The sequence below is a fragment of the Eutrigla gurnardus genome, assembly GCF_963514095.1.
Source record: "Eutrigla gurnardus genome assembly, chromosome: 7".
Lineage (NCBI taxonomy): Eukaryota > Metazoa > Chordata > Actinopteri > Perciformes > Triglidae > Eutrigla > Eutrigla gurnardus.
The window spans coordinates 5,622,060-5,642,381 of NC_139921.1; the positions used below are offsets into that span (position 1 = coordinate 5,622,060).

Genomic DNA, 20,322 nt, shown 5'->3' on the forward strand with positions numbered 1-20,322 from the left:
CACCAATTTCCAGTCGCGACTCTTTAAAGAGGTCGTTAAAACGTTAAATGTCCAACACATCGTGTCAAGCGCTTATCATCCGGAGTCTCAGGGCGCATTGGAGCGTTGGCACCAGACATTAAAGTCCATGCTGCGCAAGTATTGTTTAGAGACGGGGAAGAGCTGGGATGAGGGTGTCCCATTTATGTTGTTCGCGGCCAGAGAGGCCCATACCGCACCAACCCCGTAAAACGCGCTTTAATGAAACAAGAAACTGATTATCTTTTGCAGCACGGTTTGGCGAAACCTAGTTCCAGCGTGTGGAGCTCTCCTTGCCTGTTGGAGGCTAAGTCTGATGGTTCGTCTCGCTTCATGACGGATTTTCGCAAAGTTAATTCTGTGACGGTCCCCGACTCGTATCCTTTACCTAGGATGGAGGACTGTGTGGATAATGTGGGGAACGCAAACTACGTCAGTAAGTTGGATTTATTGAAAGGGTATTGGCAGGTCCCTCTCACTGAACGCGCTTCTAAAATAGCTGCTTTTGTGACACCCGATCGGTTCTTGCAGTACAATGTTATGGCTTTCGGCCTGTGTAATGCTCCCGCCACCTTCCAGCGCCTTGTAAACCAGGTCCTGGGGGACATCCATAACTGCAGTGCGTATTTGGATGATCTTGTTGTGTACACCTCCACGTGGGAGGAACATATGAAAGTGTTAAGACAAGTATTCACACGTCTGGCCCAAGCTTCTCTCACCCTTAATCTGGCAAAGTGTGAGTTTGGGAAAGCTACCGTGGTTTATTTGGGACATCAAGTGGGTCAGGGCCAGGTACGACCGGTGGATGCTAAGATAGAAGCCATCACTCGGTACCCGGTTCCCACCACCAGGCGCGAGCTGCGCAGATTGCTAGGAATGGTGGGTTACTACAGAAATTTCTGCCGCAATTTCTCCACAGTTGTTTACCCCCTCACATCTCTGCTCAGCCCGAAGGTCAATTTTGAATGGACTCCGGAGTGTCAAAATGCGTTTGACAGTGTTATGTCGCTCCTCTGCCATGCTCCGGTCCTCGCCGCTCCTGATCTCTCTCGCCCCTTTAAACTAGAGGTTGACGCCAGCGCTGTTGGGGCTGGTGCTGTGCTACTCCAGGAAGATGCGCAAGGAATAGATCATCCTGTTAGCTATTATTCGCGCAAGTTCAATAAATACCAAGCTAACTATTCCACCATCGAAAAGGAAACCCTAGCTCTGCTACTCGCGCTACAACACTTTGAGGTATATGTTGGGTCCAGTCCTTTGCCGGTTCTCGTCTACACTGATCATAATCCACTTGTGTTTTTGTCGCGCATGTATAATCACAACCAGCGTCTGATGCGGTGGGCTCTCCTGGTGCAAGATTTCCCCTTAGATATACAGCATAAAAAAGGGTCTGAGAACATGTTTGCAGATGCCCTGTCCACAGCGTAAGTATATCGTATGCATGTCAGATGTTGGTTGGTGTCAACAAATTTTATAGTTTGTGTTTTAAGGGGGGGGTGTCACGGCCCATGGCTGTTATGCCCTGCCCCGGTGTCTGTCATCTCGCTCCAATATGCAGATGGAGTGTGCCAGCCCTCGCTCCTGATTGGTGCCCCTGGTTCCTGCCTCTCCTCTGCCTGCTCGCCTGCCTGGGTCTGCCTTCTCTCTCCTGCACTGCGATTGGGTCGCCCTGCTTCAGTTCGCCGGCCCATCCAGCCTTAGCTCGTTACCTGCCGGTTTAAAAGCCAGCAGCAGAGAGTCACTCGAGGCCGCTATGATTTAATGTGAGCAGTTGGCCCCCTGTGTCTCATTGTTGGTTCCTAATGCCTTGTGGTTTCTGTGGACTCCTGTAAACTCCTGTTTGTTAGCCGGAACGTGCGCGGTTCCGTTTGTGGTGTGTGTGTGTGATTCACTTTATCTGAGTATTGTGAAAACGCTGTTTCTCCCAAGTTGGACTTAGGGGTGCTATTCCTGTTTTGTATTTCAGTTTTGTAGTTTTTGTACCTTTGGTTTGGGAATAGCCTCCTCCTTCCTTAGTTCATTGTGTTGCCTTTTACCTTCCCTGTTAATAAAACTATTTAATTGTTGCCAAACCGATTCCATCCGATGATTTGTTATTTCCCCTTTCCCCAACGAGCTGGGGTCGTAACAAAAAGTATGAGTACAGGTTCAAATCAAATAATAATACAAAGAATGTGAGTTATGGATTCTGATTTACATTTTGACCGTCACATTAAATCAGTAACAAAATCAGCCTACTATCACCTCAAAAATGTAGCAAGACTTAGAGGGCTCATGTCAGCTCAAGACTTAGAAAAACTTGTACATGCCTTTATTACTAGTAGGCTAGACTACTGTAATGGTCTCCTTGCAGGTCTTTCGAAAAAAACTGTCTACAGCTACAGCTTGTTCAGAACGCTGCTGCTAGAGTTCAAAGACCAAAAAATGTGAGCACATTACACCAATTCTTAAATCCTTACATTGGCTCCCTGTATGTCAGAGGATGAATTTCAAAATCCTCCTGCTCACATATAAATCACTACATGGTCTAGGGCTGAAGTATATCACTGATATGCTCCCACTACATAAGACTTCTAGACAGGGCTGGACTGGGACCAAAAATTGGCCCGGGCATTTTCAGCCGAGACCGGCCCACCAGGTATCGATGGAAAGACAATGAAAAAACTTTTTTTGTGACAATGCTTGTACACTGTCGGGCATCGCCCCTCGGCTGTAATTGGTCCAGCCCAGAATCAATCATGATTAAGGGGCCGATCTACCAGTTTCGTGTACCAATAGCAGAGTTTCCCACAGGATTCTTCGTGGGGGGTCTTGCGATCTTCTAGGGGGGTCCGGGGGCATGTCCCCCCAGGAGAAACATTTTAATAGATTGAATTTTAATGCATCAATTTGGTAAATTTTGAGAACCAAAATATGACATCAATTACTGACCAATTTCTTACAAACTGCTGGTACTAATACAAAATGTTGACATACTAAATGGGGTTGAGGAGTTAAAGCATTCAAGAAAAGATGAAAACAAAAATGACTAAAACACAGTGCTGAGCCTTCCAGGGTTCCCCAATTAGTTTTCACCGAGGGCCAAATTATGTCCAGGTTGCCAAATCGAGGGCCAAATTGACTGTTTTTTTCATTGGATCACTAAACATTATTTTATGTGCAAATGTTATTATTGTTGCTGCTATTATTTGAAGTATTATTATTGTAATGATTAGTACTACCAGTGGTAGTTGGTTGTAGTAGCAGATAGTAGTAGCAGTCATAGCCTGTGTTGAGGGACAGATAAAAATGTACACTTGAAAGAAAATAAGTCCAATATCAACGATTTATTTATTTGAATGCCCCTGGAGAATATTTTGATCAACAACAAAAAACAACAGCACTACAGCAAGTGGTGCACAAGAGGAAAACATTATTGTATAATAGTGGAGTTAATGATTTTTGTTTGCAGCGTCTTGCTTTTGTCTTGTAATTTGCAGACGGTCCCTGCGCAGTCGCCCGGCTGCCGGCTGCACATAGAGATCAATGTTCTCCGTTCAGACAGGACGGCTTATTTATGTAAAAAATCTGGGTTTTGGTCCTTGTAGCTCGTAGTCTATGATATTACGGGGGGAAAGAGGCATCATTTGTGTTTGAAAACGTTTCTCTTCAGATTTATTGATCCCGAATCTGTGAATATATTTCCAACTTTACGGAACTCTTTGTTTCACCTTATGGCAGGTTATTGCATAGTGTCACTGGGTCCGCACGGGCTGGACACTTTGCTCTTGCGGGCCGGATTTGGCCCGCGGGCCGCTAATTGGGGATGGCTGCTTTATACTATTAGTTTATTATGACTATTATTAGGGCCCGAGCGCCGACAACGTCGGGCTGCGAAGCCCTATTGTTATTCGAATGTTTTTTCTTATTATTCTTTCACGAGTTCGACCTGCGTTTTGGGGGTCTGAGCGTGAAAAAAAACTAACGCAAATTGGAGTGTCTATAGGGCCTGGCGAAAAATTTGAGAATTTGGCGTCTTCGCATTCACCCACGAAAAATTTGCTCGCTAGCGCCACCTAGAGTGGAGAATCGCCAGCCCCGCCGCACCGTAACTCCGATTGACATGAAACTTTGCACACATGTGCAAACATGTCTCCTCTACAAAAAATCCTCTTGGAGTACCAAAGTCCGCCTGGAAAAATTTTCCGCCATCTTGGATTTTATGAAAAACAGGACGTTGTGCATTTCTCGGACACCGTTGGTCCGATTTGGACGAAACTCGGTACGCATACTCTTTAGACCTAGCTATGGATATGGTCCGAAAAGGTTTTGAAAATATGCATTTAATCAGGAGATATCGGCCAATGAACATTAGAGGGTGTGGCTACCAAAATGCAATTAGCATAACTCTATAACCTTTGACCCTAAAATTACGAAACTCAAAACCTATGTTGACATCGCTTGAAAGAACATGTATGTCAAGTTTCATCTAAATGGAGTCATATTTGCCACTTCCAGAAAATCCCAAATATTGCAGTTTTTGGGTGATTTTGCCTGTTTTTGGCCATTCACAGGGGTCACGCTAAATCAAAAACTGATTATACCGTTGATCCGATCGATACCAAAATTGGATATGTTGTTGGAAAGGCCTTACGGACAAAAAGTATGCCAAAGATGTCCAGAATATTTAGGGGCGTGGCCACGGCGACGCCTTGACTGCGCTACTATTTTTAACTTTCGCCATAGGCATTAAAGCTGTTATAACTTCACCGTTTCTTCTCCGATCTGCTCCAAAATATTCATGCTTGTTAACAATCACGTCCTGAACACAACTGCACTGCAATTTTAACTGACAGGTAGAGTGCCACCTAATGGCACAATGAAATGTGACCGATTTTATGCCCATCTTCTCAGCAACAGCCCTCCCTCTAGGTTGGGCGTACACGCATGTAATATTTTTTCCTAGATAGCCCAAGTGGAGCTGTACAAAAAAGCCTCTTGGACCCACCGCCTCAAGTCATGATAAAGTAGGTAAAAAAAATGTTTTTAGCCAAGTGTGTAAATCAGCCAGGTTTTCACTCAATCTTCACTCGGGGAGCATAGAGGGGAGAGACACAGGCGCACAGCGACCACCAGATGGAGACAGACAGAGATCACTCAGTGACACATGGAGAACTGTGAATCTTACATGCAGCTCAATCTGCCTCACAGCAGATCAACAGCCATGCCACTTTTAATTCCTTTTTTTAATTCCTCTCATTACAGCCTGGACACAAAGGGAGGAGGAGAGATGGCACACGTCTCCACATGCACCACACACAGCTGTCGGTTGAACTCTGCCATAAACATCCAAATTATTACAACTTCAGTGTTTGTTCTCTGATCTGCTCCAAACTTTGCACACTTGATTAGAGTTCCTTCCTGAACACATCTGCACGTTGATATTCACTCACAGTCAGAGCGCCACCTACTGGCCACAGGAAATGTCATTGATTTTGTGAATTTTTCCAAGTTAAAGCCACACCTGATTTTTTTTAGAACTAATTCCTCTCATTTCAGCTTGCAAGGAGGACACAGGGAGACGAGGAGACATGTCACACAGGGGGAGGAGGAGAGATGTCATGAAGGCAGAGACATGTGTGTGAGCTCTGTGACTGAAATGTAGTTTCACTTTGGATCACACCAGATCAACAGTCATGCCACTTTTAATTCCTTTTTTTAAATTCCTCTCATTTCAGCCTGGACACAGAGAGGAGGAGAGATGACACACTTTACATGCATCTCATACAGCTGTCAGCTGAACTCTGTCTTTAACATCCAAACTATTGTAACTTCAGTGTTTCTTCTCTGATCTGCTCCAAACTTTGCACACTTGATTAGAGTTCCTTCCTGAACACATCTGCACTTTCACATTCACTCTGTCAGAGCGCCACCTACTGGTGACAGGAAATGTCATTGATTTAGTCACTTTTTCCAAGTTAAAGCCACACCTGATTTTTTTTATAACTAATTCCTCTCATTTCAGCTTGCAAGGAGAACACAGGGGGAGGAGGAGAGGTCACACTAGGTGGAGGAGGAGAGATGTCAGGAAGCAATGAACATGTGTGTATGTGACAGACAGATGGCTTTGAGTGTCAATCGCTTGTGTCTAAACTCGCGCCACGAGGAGGTGGCTGCTGCACAGGTAGGCGGCTGCCACGCGTGTGAATGCAGGCACTCCACGACCGCACGTGACAGACGGATGCCTTTCGGTGTCCATCGCTTGTGTCTCGACTTGCGCCTGGAGAGGCGGCCGCGCCAAGGGCAGCGTCCACGACACTGCCCTGTGACCGCAGGCACTCCACGACCGCATATGAGCTCGGGCCCGTCACGATACTGCTCGCAGTTTTAATTATTATTATTATTAATATAAGTGGGTGACTATTCCTCAGCCTTCCTTGCCCAGCAAACATTTTGACGTCTATTTGACGTCTAATCAACGTCGGTCAGGCAGCTCGATTCGACATCTACCAGAGGTGCTGAAATGAAAGTTTTTCTTACGTCGGATTTCGACGGCTCTTCGACGGCATCAATTCACGTCGTTTCAACGTCGTTTCGACGACATATCAACGGCTCACAGAGCAGGCTACTTCAATCTATGTCATTATTACGTCGTACAGACGACTTTTCAACGTCTCTACGTGACGTCTATTTGACGTCTAATTAACGTCGGTCAGGCAGCTCGATTCGACGTCTACCAGAGGTGCTGAAATTAAAAGTTTTTCTGACGCCGTTCTCATGACCGACGTCATTTCGACGGCATATCAACCTTTGTCAAAATACAGATGTAATGTATTGCATTTAAAAATATGTTTACCTAAATCTAGTTTCAACTAGTGCCTACATAACTGGCATTACCACATCCATACATTCTATGACAAGCACAGCTCTTGTGCTGTATACATGTGCAATTCTCAATGCTTTAATCTACAACTATTTAAATTAACTTATCAATTTCAGCAAAAAAGTCCTTAAAATGCAAAGAGGTCAAAAAGTCCAATAGACAACACCAGCAAATTTCACATTTGCAAACTTAAAATATCACAGGAATGGTGAACCTGGTCAAAACTTTCATAGTAAATAAACTCACCTGTGATAAAGTAAAAAATACTTGAGTAATGTTCACCCATACTGTAAAATACAAGTAGTACATGGACTAATCTCTGGTAAAAAATCACATCTCTTCACAGCAGCTGGAGAGAGGGCATAATAAAAAAATAAACATTTTTACAGAGCGCCTATTCAGATGTTAAATGCACTTTATAGATGGCAAGAACAAATTATAGAGCGAAAACCTTCTGCGCATGCTCCGTCTCTCCGTCACGTTTTAAGGCAGGAACACACCGGCCCAACCGTTGGACGTCTGAAGCGTTTGGAGAGGCTCGGACGAGGTCGGGAACACATATGTTTGGTGTGTACAGCTGCGTCGGAAGCTTTCGGAGCCGCGCGGACATTGTCTGATCAGACTGAGCATGCGAAGTCTGAGGAGGTGGGCTGTTGGACGTCTGAGCCATTGGATACTCTGATTGGCGGTGTGCTAGCGAATCAGAGTATCCAATGTCGGTGTGTGTGCGGGGCGGAAGTGACGATCCACGACTTCACGACGTATTCGTAAAATAATGAGCCCGAGAGCACACAACGCGAGTGTCACCCTAGCCAGAGTCATCTTTCCAGAAATGCTAAGTATTTAGTCCACAAAGGTCTTCTCGAGTCGAACGAATACTGAACCAAGACTGTGTGTGCATTGTTTTTATCTGCACTCCGTTCTGTCATTTCCTGTTTTCCTGTTTTGGAGTACTGGCACGAGACTAGCGCCACCCGCTGTTAAGGAGGCTTATTGCATCTCGCGCAGGCGCAGAACGTACACGCTGCTGTGCTGTCGGAAGCACGTCGAAGCGGTGTGTACAACGCAACTTTTCTGCCGAACGGGTCAGACGAGAGGCAACAGAGTGGGCGGAGAGTGGTCGGATAAGGCAGTTGGACGTCTGGGCGGTGTGTGGGGGCCTTTAGGTGTATGTCAAGCGACACCTATAGGCCTGGCATATGAACTACAGCATTTTCGGTGGATCCGTCTAGATGCAAATATTCTTGAAACAATGCCGAGGAAGACGGAGAAAAAATTACGTTTTTGCCCGTCTGGACGGCCCCTTAAAGTGTTATGGTTCTGTAACGATGCTAAACCGAGAGTTGCACAGATGTTCGGCTCGGTTTAGCATCGAGCACCTCACGTAGCCTGTGAGCTAACTCAGGGCTAGTTTCACACGGCAGCTAACTCGGCTGATAGCCGCCACTCGGTTACGGATAAAAGCAACAAAAAAACAGCTATCTGTAACAATACACGATGCAGCAACAAAATCAAAACTCTAACATGCAACTGATAAACGTATAATGTCTTACCAAACACGGTTTCATTTTAAATTACAGTACTTTTAGTAACTCACCTTTCACAGGTGTCTGTGTCTCCTCCTCGTCAACTGACGCTGCAAAGTTCTTCTTGTGCATGCGTAGGAAACCGCTAGGTGCGCTAACTACGCGAGGAAAAATAGTTCCTAGATGGATGCTAGAATCACAAACATTTTAGCCCACATTGCCAATATGACACTAAATTATTTTCTTAAATTCACGAACATATTTCCATTATTTCGAATAGTTTTTAACATTCATGCGTTGATATGTCGTTGAAACAACGTCTAAATGACGGTCATTTCAGGCCCTCAGGTAGACGTCAGATCAACCTGCCTGCCCGACGTTAATCAGACGTCCCGACATGATTGGATATCTGCATCTCGACACAGCAGTAGATAGAGGAAATCATTCTTGACAGTGTTTTTTCAGTTAAATATGTTTTCTTTGAGATCGTATTCCCCCTAATGTTATCATGTCGAAAAAAAGTCGAATTAAAGTCACGTCGTGACGCAACGTCGATTGGACGTCTTCATCTAGACGCAGGTCGAGCAAACGTTTTCTGGCAGTGTTTATTCAGTTAAACCTCTCTAAAATGCATATTTAATAAGGTCATATTTGCCATGATATTATTTTATGATGTCGAAAAACAGTCGAATTAAAGTCACGTTGTGACGCGACGTCAATTGGACGTCTTCATCTAGACGCAGGTTGAGAAAACGTTTTTTGGCAGTGTTTATTCAGTTAAACCGCTCTAAAATGCATATTTAATAAGGTCATATTTGCCATGATATTATTTTATGATGTTGAAAAACAGTCGAATTATAGTCACGACGTGACGCGACGTCGATTAGACGTCTTCATCTAGACGCAGGTCGAGAAAATGTTTGCTGGGTACTATCTGTAACAGATAAATAATTTCATGTAACGTTACCTCTGTCTTTTTCTCGTTTCTACTCCTCTTCTTTTCTTTTTTTTCTTCCCTGGGCACCGGACAGTTTTGGCCGTTTTGACATCTTGTGTTGATTTTTTGATGTGGTGACGTCCAAAAAGAATCATGATACGGGAAGGGAGCGCACCGTGCGGGGGAGGGGGGGGGGGGGCGTAATGTTGTAACAAATATTATTTCTATTAAATAGGCGTTGCTTTTCATTTTAATTAACGTGGGATTATTTCTTGTAATGGTACCAACTTTTTTTTGTTTGTTTTTTAAAAATGTTTTACCATTTGTGGCACTGGCGTGGCGCCCCCCGATGGACGGCGCCCTTAGCATTTGCCTATATGGCCTATGCCACGGGCTGGCCCTGCACACACACACACATACACAGAGCAACGGAGTGAGCTGGCTACGGGGCGGGGGGTGGGGTTTTGGGTGTCTACAGTAATATGGCTTATTAATTTCATGAGGTTATTTACTTACCCACGATGAAAAAAATAGCTCTGAATGAATAACAGCTGAGCAGAAGCACTTGTCGACCGTCGCGGAGAAATACGCGTCTGGTCTGAACTGGGGGGCAGCGGATCATGCGTGATTTTCGTGGCCGTGACGCTTTGCAGCAGCTGGTGTGAACCTGGCGTCATGCCGGCGTGAACCGGGCGGCCGCTGAAGCACCGCGAACGAAGCACGCTTCCTTTCGGCGCCTGTGTTAACCGATAGTGCAGTTCAGACCAGACGGCGCAGCGAGCAGAGTGCCAGGGGGATTTGAAACTCGTGGCTAAAAAATCTATACTTTCTGTGGAAACAAAATATAGATTTATATTGCAGAATCGATAAAATCGCTCAGCCCTAGTTAGCAGCATAGACGTCGGAACTAGGGGTGCAGGGGGTGCGGCCGTCCCATCAGCCTCCCCGCGGCATCCGAGCGCTCTTTCCCAGCCTTGCGCAGGTTGAAAACCTGGCTGCGCAACACTAGGAAGCAGGAAAGACTTACGCATTACGCTAATCATAACTCTACACTATGGTAATGAATCGCTGTTGTTAGCAGGCTCCATGAGCTGGACACCGACTCACGGAGCGGCTCCCGGTCGCTCAGAGCGCAGCCGACCCCGGCGCTCCGAGGATCAACAGCTGAGTGGCGGCGGCGAAGAGGCGGAGGCTCCGCTTTTATGTCCGCGTCATAACGCTTTGGTGCGTGTTTAAAACAGTGGGTTTACTTCAAAACGCGAGCGTCAGAAGCTGTGAAAGCGTTGTGTGTTTTAGAGCTCCCCCTAAATGTCTCAAAGCTTGACTTTAGTATTGCACTCCGCCTCTTTGTCTTTTTCGTCTTTTAGGGTAAAATAATCCCACACAGCTGACATTTTTATCGATAACTTTAAATTCTTAGTGGGACATGCACAGACAAGTCCGTCTTGTTGTTGTTTAGGGAATGCTGGACAGGTCGCGAGGTGTGCGCTAGGTGTGCTGGAAAACACGGACCGGAGTTTTGAAAAAAAAACTGGATCGGGAGTCCGGATCGGGATTTTCCCGTTCAGGCCGATCCGATATCGATATGCATTTTTTTGCTGATATCGGCGGCCTATCCGATTCAAATATCGGATCGGGACATCCCTAATGATGACGGAGCGTTTCCATTTTACTGCTGCAGCGTTAGCATCACTACACTGGTTCAGATGGTTGGAGGCTAAATCATCTCACTGGTTGCTACTCACAAACACTAAATTACCCAGTAATGCAACGGGGTGAAACGTTAACTCCGAACTTAATCAAATCTGTGCAAACTGGAGTTTCTGTGAGTGACGTTTCTATGGTGACAACTGAGGAGACTCACTGACAGCTGACAGATCGATCAGAGAGTGGAGGTGATAAACGTCAGTCAGGTCGGTGAAATCTAGAGCCGATAGATAAGTTCACACGGCTGCTCTCAAAGAGGAACGCTGACAGTGAGAACAGAGCTTTGAATCAAGACAGACTCTTTTCTTCCAACTGGCAGTTGAACACCTGAATGCCTCATATGTTCTGAGACTCTTAAGAAGCACATTTTCAAAGCTGTGTTTTGTATTTTACTGTTATTATCAGAGTACTTGTTATTCATAATTCCTCCAGTTCAATATGAAAACTATAAACATTGTTGAAATGTTATTGAATTACTGCCTTTTTTCTTTGCGGTTTAAAATCAATACCAGATCTTTGTTGGCACACCAGGTCTGAAGACAGACCACATAGACTGTTTCAACTGTTGTTTCTTCTCTTTTCTAACGCTTCAATTTCTCTCTCAATCATTTCAGCTCGTCTCTATTCTTTCTTTTAACGTCCTCCTCTGTCCATCTCTGTCCATCACTCAGCCACGCTTATCCCACCCAGTACAACATCAACACAACAAAAGTCAAATATCACTTTTTCTCATTTTAAAAAGTGGACAAATGGACATAAAGGCGGGTCCACACCGGACCGAAAATCGGCGTCTTTGAGAGAGTCGGCGTCCGTGACATGAGTCTCCTTGGTGTGTTCGCTCGAATCGGCCCACGTCGGCGTTCATTTCAGCCGATTCAAATGTGTAATCCGCCATTCGAGTCGGCCATATTAAGTAGCCCGACTTCATTTACCGACGCGAGTCGGGCAGTCGGTGCGGTGTGGACCCGCCTTAAGTCTACGTAAAGTCCCCAGAAGTGACAGTAGTGTGTGTCTTCAGTCTGTCAGGTTGTCTGATCACAGAGGACGGCTGTTCTTCTCTGGCCTCAACTCTGGACTCCAACCCCTCCTATCTGAGACAGCTGGACCTGAGCTACAATCATCCAGGAGACTCAGGAGTCAAGCTGCTGTCTGCTGGACTGGAGGGTCCACACTGGAGACTGGACACTCTCAGGTGAGGACAGATGGACAGACATCAGTCTGGACACTCTCAGGTGAGGACAGGTGGACAGACATCAGACTGGACACTCTGGTGAGGACAGATGGACAGACATCAGACTGGACACTCTCAGGTGAGGACAGGTGGACAGACATCAGACTGGACACTCTCAGGTGAGGACAGATGGACAGACATCAGACTGGACTCTCAGGTGAGGACAGATGGACAGACATCAGACTGGACTCTCAGGTGAGGACAGATGGACAACAGATCCAGACTGTGTCTCCGTCTCTGACTGAGGAACTGGGGTTCATGTTTAATGGTGGACCTGATTGAGGTCTTTGAATGTCTTCCTGCAGGGTGGACCATGGGGGACAGCAGAGACTGAGACCTGGTCTGAGGAAGTGTGAGTATGTCTTCAGTAACTCAGCTGCTCCAGATTTGAACGTGTTCATGACTGAAATCCGATGATCACGTTTCTATCAGGATGTAGCGTTTGTTTCTTCGTGGCTGTAAAGATGTCGCGTTGTGTTCACACCAAACGCCACATTTTCACACTCAATTACACACAAAGTCAACGCAGAGACACAAACGGACGGCAATTCCTGCCGGACGGCAACGGAGTCGTGTTTGTGTGAGTTTAAATATTTCAACTCAAGAGATAAATTCCTCTGTGTCTCTAAAGCGTCTCAGCGTTGAGATCGTCCTCCTGTCGTCCTGACGTCCCTGAATCCTAAATGGAGGAACCAGATGCTGTCTCCTGGGTCTGTGGTCCCCTAGAGGTCTACAATAGTAGCTCACATTAGTCCAGAGACCAGACCAGACTATGTGGAGGAACCAGAGCAATGACGGCGCGGGGGGGGGGCAAGCAGGGTCTCAAGACCCTCCTGTAAAAGGCTGCGCCCCCCTTTTGCCCCCCCTCCCCTCTAAATATTTATGGATTAAAAACTATAACAAATATAGAACAAATTAAGACACTGAGACATTAACAATCAATCATCTGAAGAAATATTGTTTATAATGTTCCTATGGTGATTGGGTTTTTTTTTCCTGTGTCGTGCGATTTGATTGGCTGGTTTGCACGCAGACGGCAGGCTGAATTTGACGTTCACGTTAGCGGTGGTTGATGCATAGCGGCTAGTTAGCGGTTGTGTCAACAGAGCGAAATGGACCAATTTGGGAAAAAAAAGCAAATAAGAGTGGACGATGGTGGTGGTGATTTAGGACGCAGGACAGAGTGATGACGGACTTGGAGGATGAGGATGAAAGCGAGGATGACGAAGGGGCGGTAGTAGGTGAGGAGAACAGAGAAAGGAGGAGGAGGGGAGAGGAGAAGAGAGAAGGACAGCATTGGAGAGCGAGTGAAGCAGAGTTTAGAGGACAAGAAGGGAGGAAGAGGAGAGGAAGACAGGAGTGGAGAGTGAGGAGGAGGAGCTTAACGGAGAGGAAGACAGGAGTGGAGAGTGAGGAGGAGTTTAGAGGAGAGGAAGACAGGAGTGGAGAGTGAGGAGGAGGAGCTTAATGGAGAGGAAGACAGGAGTGGAGAGTGAGGAGGAGTTTAGAGGAGAGGAAGACAGGAGTGGAGAGTGAGGAGGAGGAGTTTAGAGGAGAGGAAGACAGGAGTGGAGAGTGAGGAGGAGGAGCTTAATGGAGAGGAAGACAGAAGTGGAGAGTGAGGAGGAGGAGTTTAGAGGAGAGGAAGACAGGAGTGGAGAGTGAAGGAGAGGAGAACAGAAGGAGAGAGAAAACATATTTAGTGAGTTCAGAGACAGTTGTAAGAGTATACTGTATACAACTATACACTGTGCTACAATTCTCAGTTACACTCTTGTAAATCCACAGATGTTCTCTGTGGTGGATTTGTATTGTTTTTTGTGCTTGTTGTTTTGCACTTCATTTCATTAAAAGTAGTTAAATATGCTTGTGTTTGTTTTATGATAAACGTTTAGTAACATGCATTCGACAATATGTAGTGTATCAGCACGGCCACGGGAACAGTACATCTATATCTATTATGGTATTATTTGTTGGTGTCAGAATTCACTAGCACCTCCTATAAACAATCAGACCCCCTCATTGCCCCCCCAATAATAATTTTCTGTGATAACAGTTGTGAGACTGTTTATACTCAATATATGAACAATTACTAAGCACTACTAATTTCAGAATGACAATTAATAATGAATCTGTAAACCATGGGCATCAGAAGTAAAAAAGAAATATGGTATACTTTGTAAGGTGGTTGGGTCCTGTCAGATTACATATTTGAAAAAAATTATAAAGCTACAGAAATGGATTCCACAACTAATTTAGGATGTATTTATGATTTTCTTTGTTTATAAAGCACTTAACGGATCTCCTGTGTTATATACCGGGCGGTAGTGATGTCCAAATGAAGCATTTTCTTTATTTTCTGAGCCCAATAGATGGCGCTCTTTGTTCAACAAAGGGTTGAAGGCCGATATATTTCCATTGCTTTCAACCCTTTATTGAACAGAGAGCGCCATCTATTGGGCTCAGAAGATAAAGAAAATGCTTCACGAAGCTTCATTTGGACATCACTACCGGGCGGACCCCTCAGGTCTTCAGGTGCTGGTCTGCTTCCTGTCTCCAGAGCAAGAACAAAGCCTGGAGAGGCAGCTTCTTAGTTTTCAGCTTCATGTCTGGAATAAACTTCCAGAAAAGCTGAGTTTTGCCTCCAAGTTACAATCTCTTAAATCTGCTCTGGGAACATTTCTGTTCAGAATGTTTTTACTGTTTATTCATCTGTTTGTATTTTCTTACTTTTTATATATTTTTACTGTTCTCATCCCCTTTTTTATCTTGTGGACTTCTTGTCTGTATTTCTGTTGCTTTTAAATGGTTTAACCTTTACTGAATTGTTTTATTGTTCTGTTATGCAACTTGAATTCAAGGTGCTTTATACCATATATAAATAACCCGGATCATGGTGATGGTTGGACTCTGATCCCTGGTTACTTCCTGGTGTATGAGATCTGCTACACATCGTCCCGTCGTCTCTCCTCCGTGTGAACAGTTTGGTAAGTGACAGTTTCTGATATTTCAAACATACATGTGAAAATGTTCAGTCTTTACTGGAGTAAAAGTACTGAAGCTGTAAAATACAGCTTCCACCTGAATGCATCAGTAAGAATAATCATAATAATCATGTATTATAGTACAACACTGCTCTGTGTACTTTTACTGTGGATACTTTAAGAACATTCAGCTAATAACAAAGCAGAACTTTCATATTTACTAGTATTTTTACTGTGAAAACTAGTTTCAAAACAGAACATACTACAGACGTACATGTAATAAACTGTAAGAGAATGTAAGACATGTAAGACAAATTCAGTTTTTAATGCAATAATTGAAGTTGAGTCATTCTAACTATCAATTATTCAAACTCTGTTTCTATGATGCATATTTCGGTCCAAACAAAGACCACCACCAACTTGACATAATAAACTGAATAGCCGATCATCAGCTTTGATTTATAACCAATGAAGATAATACTTGCATGGTAGTCCTTGATTAGGTCCTCTGCTCATGGTACTCGTAGTCCACCTCACTTCATGTTGATTGGGCGACATGGATCCGTTAGTTAAAAGACAAAGTTAAACATGGCTCCGTGTCAACAACGGTTAAATACAAGAAGGATAAAACACGGTAAAAAATCTCCTTTATGTCGTACCAGTACGACACACTTGGTAACTGCTGACATTTGCAATTAAATAAAGGGTTCCCGATGTCTAAAAAGTCAATATGATTTATGGAAAACAGGGAGTAATTTCAATAAGTCCGAAGGGCATTGCCTCCAGGGTTTTGGTTTTTCAAGATTTTGTAAATGTTTATTAGCGATGCTAGTTGAAGTCAGCATTGTCAGTTAGAATGTATCTGGATAAAAAGGTCCTTTAAAAGAACGTTCTAAGCATTAAACAACATTGTGTACTATGTCTATGTAGTATTTTATTTTTTCTATGTAGTATTTTGTTGTCTAAACCTAACCTTATTTTTGTTGTCTAAAGCTAATGTTGGTTTTGTTGTCTAAAGCTAACGTTGGTTTTGTTGTCTAAAGCTAACGTTGGATTTGTTGTCTAAAGCCAACGTTGGTTTTGTTGTCTAAAGCTAACGTTGGTTTTGTTGTCTAAAGCTAACGTTGGTTTTGTTGTCTAAAGCTAACGTTGGTTTTGTTGTCTAAAGCTAACGTTAGTTTTCTAGAGTTATGTCATCCTGTGTCCTGAAAGCCTTTGAGATTCTACTCCTGTCATCTAGACTCAGCAACTTAAACGGGACTAAAACATTATTGGTCTCGCCGTTTAGAAATGAGATCCCATTGGCGACACAGGAAGGGGCGGGACTTTGCCTCTCTGCTGTCAGTGTTGCCGTAGTGACAGTGTGCGTCTCTGCCAGCAGGTGGAGACTCTGCTATGAATCAGTGTGAGGACCGAGAGGACGGAGTCCTTCCCTCTAAAACCACCCAGGATGGGGGACATGACAGCCAGACCAAAGCTCAGAGGTGAGACGAGGATCTCCAAGTGTCCAGGACTCAGATCACTCCACCATCATGATTCTCACTCAACAACATAAAGATACATAATATTAACTAGATCGCTTTATTGAGTTTAAAATTGAACCTTTTTATTATCTGAGTGTCCTGAGGTGAAGAATCAGGTCTTGGTCCAGACCTTTGTAGTCCATGTAGGGGATGATCTGAATCTAGTGTCGACTCTCCTGTTGAATCCATTTGTTTTCACTTTGGTGAACAATCACTGAGACCAGAAGCTTTAATTAAAAGGGGAGGGGGGGACTTATGTATCACGATAATATAGTATTGTAATAATAAGGTTTTTTGATAATTTCGTGTTTTGGCTTATATTGTGATGAATGAAGCTTAACTAGTGAGAATCTTGGAAAAAGTATTTCCTTAAATTGTATTTATTGTATCAGGATGCAGCAGCAGAGACCAGACTCCCTTGGATCTGGACCTGGACCCAGCTGTGTGTCCATGAAGAGTGACCGCTCTATGAGTCACCCTATTCTTTTTAAAGCTGAACAAGCTGCTGATGGAAGGTAAGAAATGAAACTGAACTCTCCTTACAGGATGAATCAGGTCTAGACTAGCCCCTTAAACAATAACTCCAAGTCCACCAGCCCTGAATCCTGCAACCTGTTAGGTCTTCTGTGCCACGATGATATGAGAGAGAGACAGTGTCGTTCTCAGGTCTTGGTCCAGGCCTTTGTAGTCCATGTAGGGGATGATCTGAATCTATGTCGACTCTACTGTTGAATCCATTTGTTTTCACTTTGGTGAACAATCACTGAGACCAGAAGCTTTAATTGACCTCTGTACTTTTAGTTGTCTGAGAAGAAGAAGCAGTAAAGTTTGATGATAAGTCAAATAAAAAGCCATTCAGATTAAATATTAACCTGACATACACCTGGACCAACACTGTAACCTGCTGACACTTCAGCTGATCAGCTTCAAATATTGAATGAAAGGAATAAAAGTTTAACTGGGAAATTCAGATTCTCTGTTGGTCTGTTGAACCAAGAAAACACACGTCCATCAACATTAAGTCAAGTCTGCTGAATGAATAATGTGATGGTCTGAACTGCCAAACATACTGTGATAATAAAGTTTTTTGATAATTTCGTGTTGTGGCTTATATTGTGATGAATGAAGCTTAACTAGTGAGAATCTTGGGAAAATATTTCCTTAAATTGTATTAATTGTATCAGGATGCAGCAGCAGAGACCAGACTCCCTTAGACCTGGACCTGGACCCAGCTGTGTATCCATAAAGAGTGACCGCTCTATGCCTCACCCTATTCTTTTTAAAGCTGAACAAGCTGCTGATGGAAGGTAAGAAATGAAACTGAACTCTCCTTACAGGATGAATCAGGTCTAGACTAGCCCCTTAAACAATAATTCCAAGTCCACCAGCCCTGAATCCTGCAACCTGTTAGGTCTTCTGAGCCACGATGATATGAGAGAGAGACAGTGTCGTGTTTCACTGAAGCTCGAACAGAAAGGACCAATTCAATCCTTTTTAACTGAGATTAAACTAAAAAATAATAAATAAAGAATCAAACCTTAAAGAGACAGTGAGGAGAAAACCGTTTGAGCGGCTAATATTTCTTTGTTATGGAGTTTGACATAGCAATAGAAAGCAGATGATGATCGGCAGCCCAGGGATTTAAGATTAGGTTGGCATGTGGAGGGCTGCTGTTGTGGCTCCACCGGTTCTTAAGCAGTGAGGGGAATAGAACCACCAATCTTGGAGGACGAGTCTACCTTTGATTTGTGATGTCCAAATGAAGCTTTGTGAAGCATTTTCTTTATTTTCTGAGCCCAATAGGTGGCGCTCTCTGTTCAACAAAGGGTTGAAGGCCGATATATTTCCATTGCTTTCAACCCTTTGTTGAACAGAGAGCGCCATCTATTGGGCTCAGAAAATAAAGAAATTGCTTCATGAAGCTTCATTTGGACATCACTACCTTTGAGCCACAGCCGCTGCCGAGTCAAGGGATGTTTCTTGTTTATTTCCCCAATTTTTGCAGGTCGGAGCCTTCCTAGGACACAGAAGGCTTCTGTGCACCAGATACACACATGCATAAATTTACATTTTCATTGATCTATATGCAGATGGGAGACTTATGACGTGTAGGAAATTACACCTGTTTCTTTGGAGGATGGTTTACAGAGTTGAACATTTAGAGGTGGACAAATCTTGCAACGTTGATTTTGGACACAGGGAGGAGTGTGGGAGAAGAAACAGGCCAGGGTTTAATGGCCGTGGAAATGCCAAACGTCACCATGACGACGTCCACTTCTCATCTCCAGTCTGTGGTTTAGTGACTCTTTAAACTTGGTTTTCTCTACAGAGTTCAGGAGATCTCAGAGGTTCCGTTGACCCAGCAGCATCAAACACACCTGGACTCCATATTTATGGTGAGTACATGTACAAGCTCACCTTTCACTATTAACCACATCAACTACAGACTCAATGCTGAACAGGTTCTAGTGGTCTCCATGCTGCTCAGACCCACACATGAATCCCATGTTGGGTTCTTTAGAGTTCATGTTCAGTTTATCCTTCTGTTCCAGCTGCTGGAGGAGAACATCAGCACTTTTGTGAAGAACGAGCTGAGGAAGATCCAGAAGGTCCTGAGTCCAGATTACCCAGAATGCTTGGAGAGTGAGGACGAGGAGTTGTTGGTTGGTGAGGATGAAGAGCAGAGGAGGAGCAGAGAGGCGTTTCAAAAGATCACAGTGCACTTCCTGAGGAGAATGAAGCAGGAGGAGCTGGCTGACTGTCTGCAGATCAGTAAGAGGATTTTAACAGATTTAACATGGTGGAAAGAAGAGAAGGATTCAACATGAAGAACTTCATATTTTCTCCTAATAGGCTGCAAACAACTTCAATGTTTAGGTTCTCTGGTTGTCTACAGACCCGATTACAGCCGATCTCATCATAAATATGTGTACGCATGATGTCAACGTTTATGTGGTTTTGCTTCAACCATCCAGACGAGTTAGAAGCTTTAAACAGTGAATTTAAACTGTTAGCAGCATCTAAATGTCTGCTTGTTACGTGTTCGGTTGTCAGAATCGATATTCCAACAGAGTCAAGTTCTACAGAGTTCAGACAGGATCACCACCGTTTCAGAGGAACAGGTGTTTCACTTCACCCAGTGACCGTGTTAACTGGTGACTTTCAGCTCGTATAACTAAATTGTTGGTAGATGAAAAACAAAGGTGTATTTAAAATGGGCTTCTACGAGGACACCTCCATGTTCTGTTGATGTTTTCAATGGTGGCGTCTCAGGGTGGAGGATTATATTTTCACTTCATCAGCTGAACCTGATTGATTTTTTTCTATAGGAATACATGGTTCTAAAACATGGCTTGTTCATAGACTGTAAAAGGGTCTGTAGGATCCACTAACTGGGTTCCTTTGTTGTTTATCCAGGAACCACTGCTGCAGTGTACCAACGTAAACTCAAGTCTTACCTCAAGAAGAAGTTCCAGTGTTTGTTTGAGGGCATCACTAAAGCAGGAAACCCAACCCTCCTGAATCAGGTCTACA

At 44.1% G+C, this 20,322-nt stretch overlaps 1 protein-coding gene across 1 annotated transcript in view; it reads left to right on the forward strand.

Annotated features, from left to right (window-relative positions):
• Positions 1-20,322, forward strand: part of LOC311015917 (uncharacterized protein) — a 546,979-nt gene that overhangs the window by 58,246 nt on the left and 468,411 nt on the right. The window contains exons 5-6 of the mRNA XM_084013359.1: positions 17,181-17,303; positions 17,973-18,095. Of these exons, the coding sequence (XP_083869485.1) occupies positions 17,181-17,303; positions 17,973-18,095 (246 nt within the window). The remainder of the gene's footprint in view (positions 1-17,180; positions 17,304-17,972; positions 18,096-20,322) is intronic.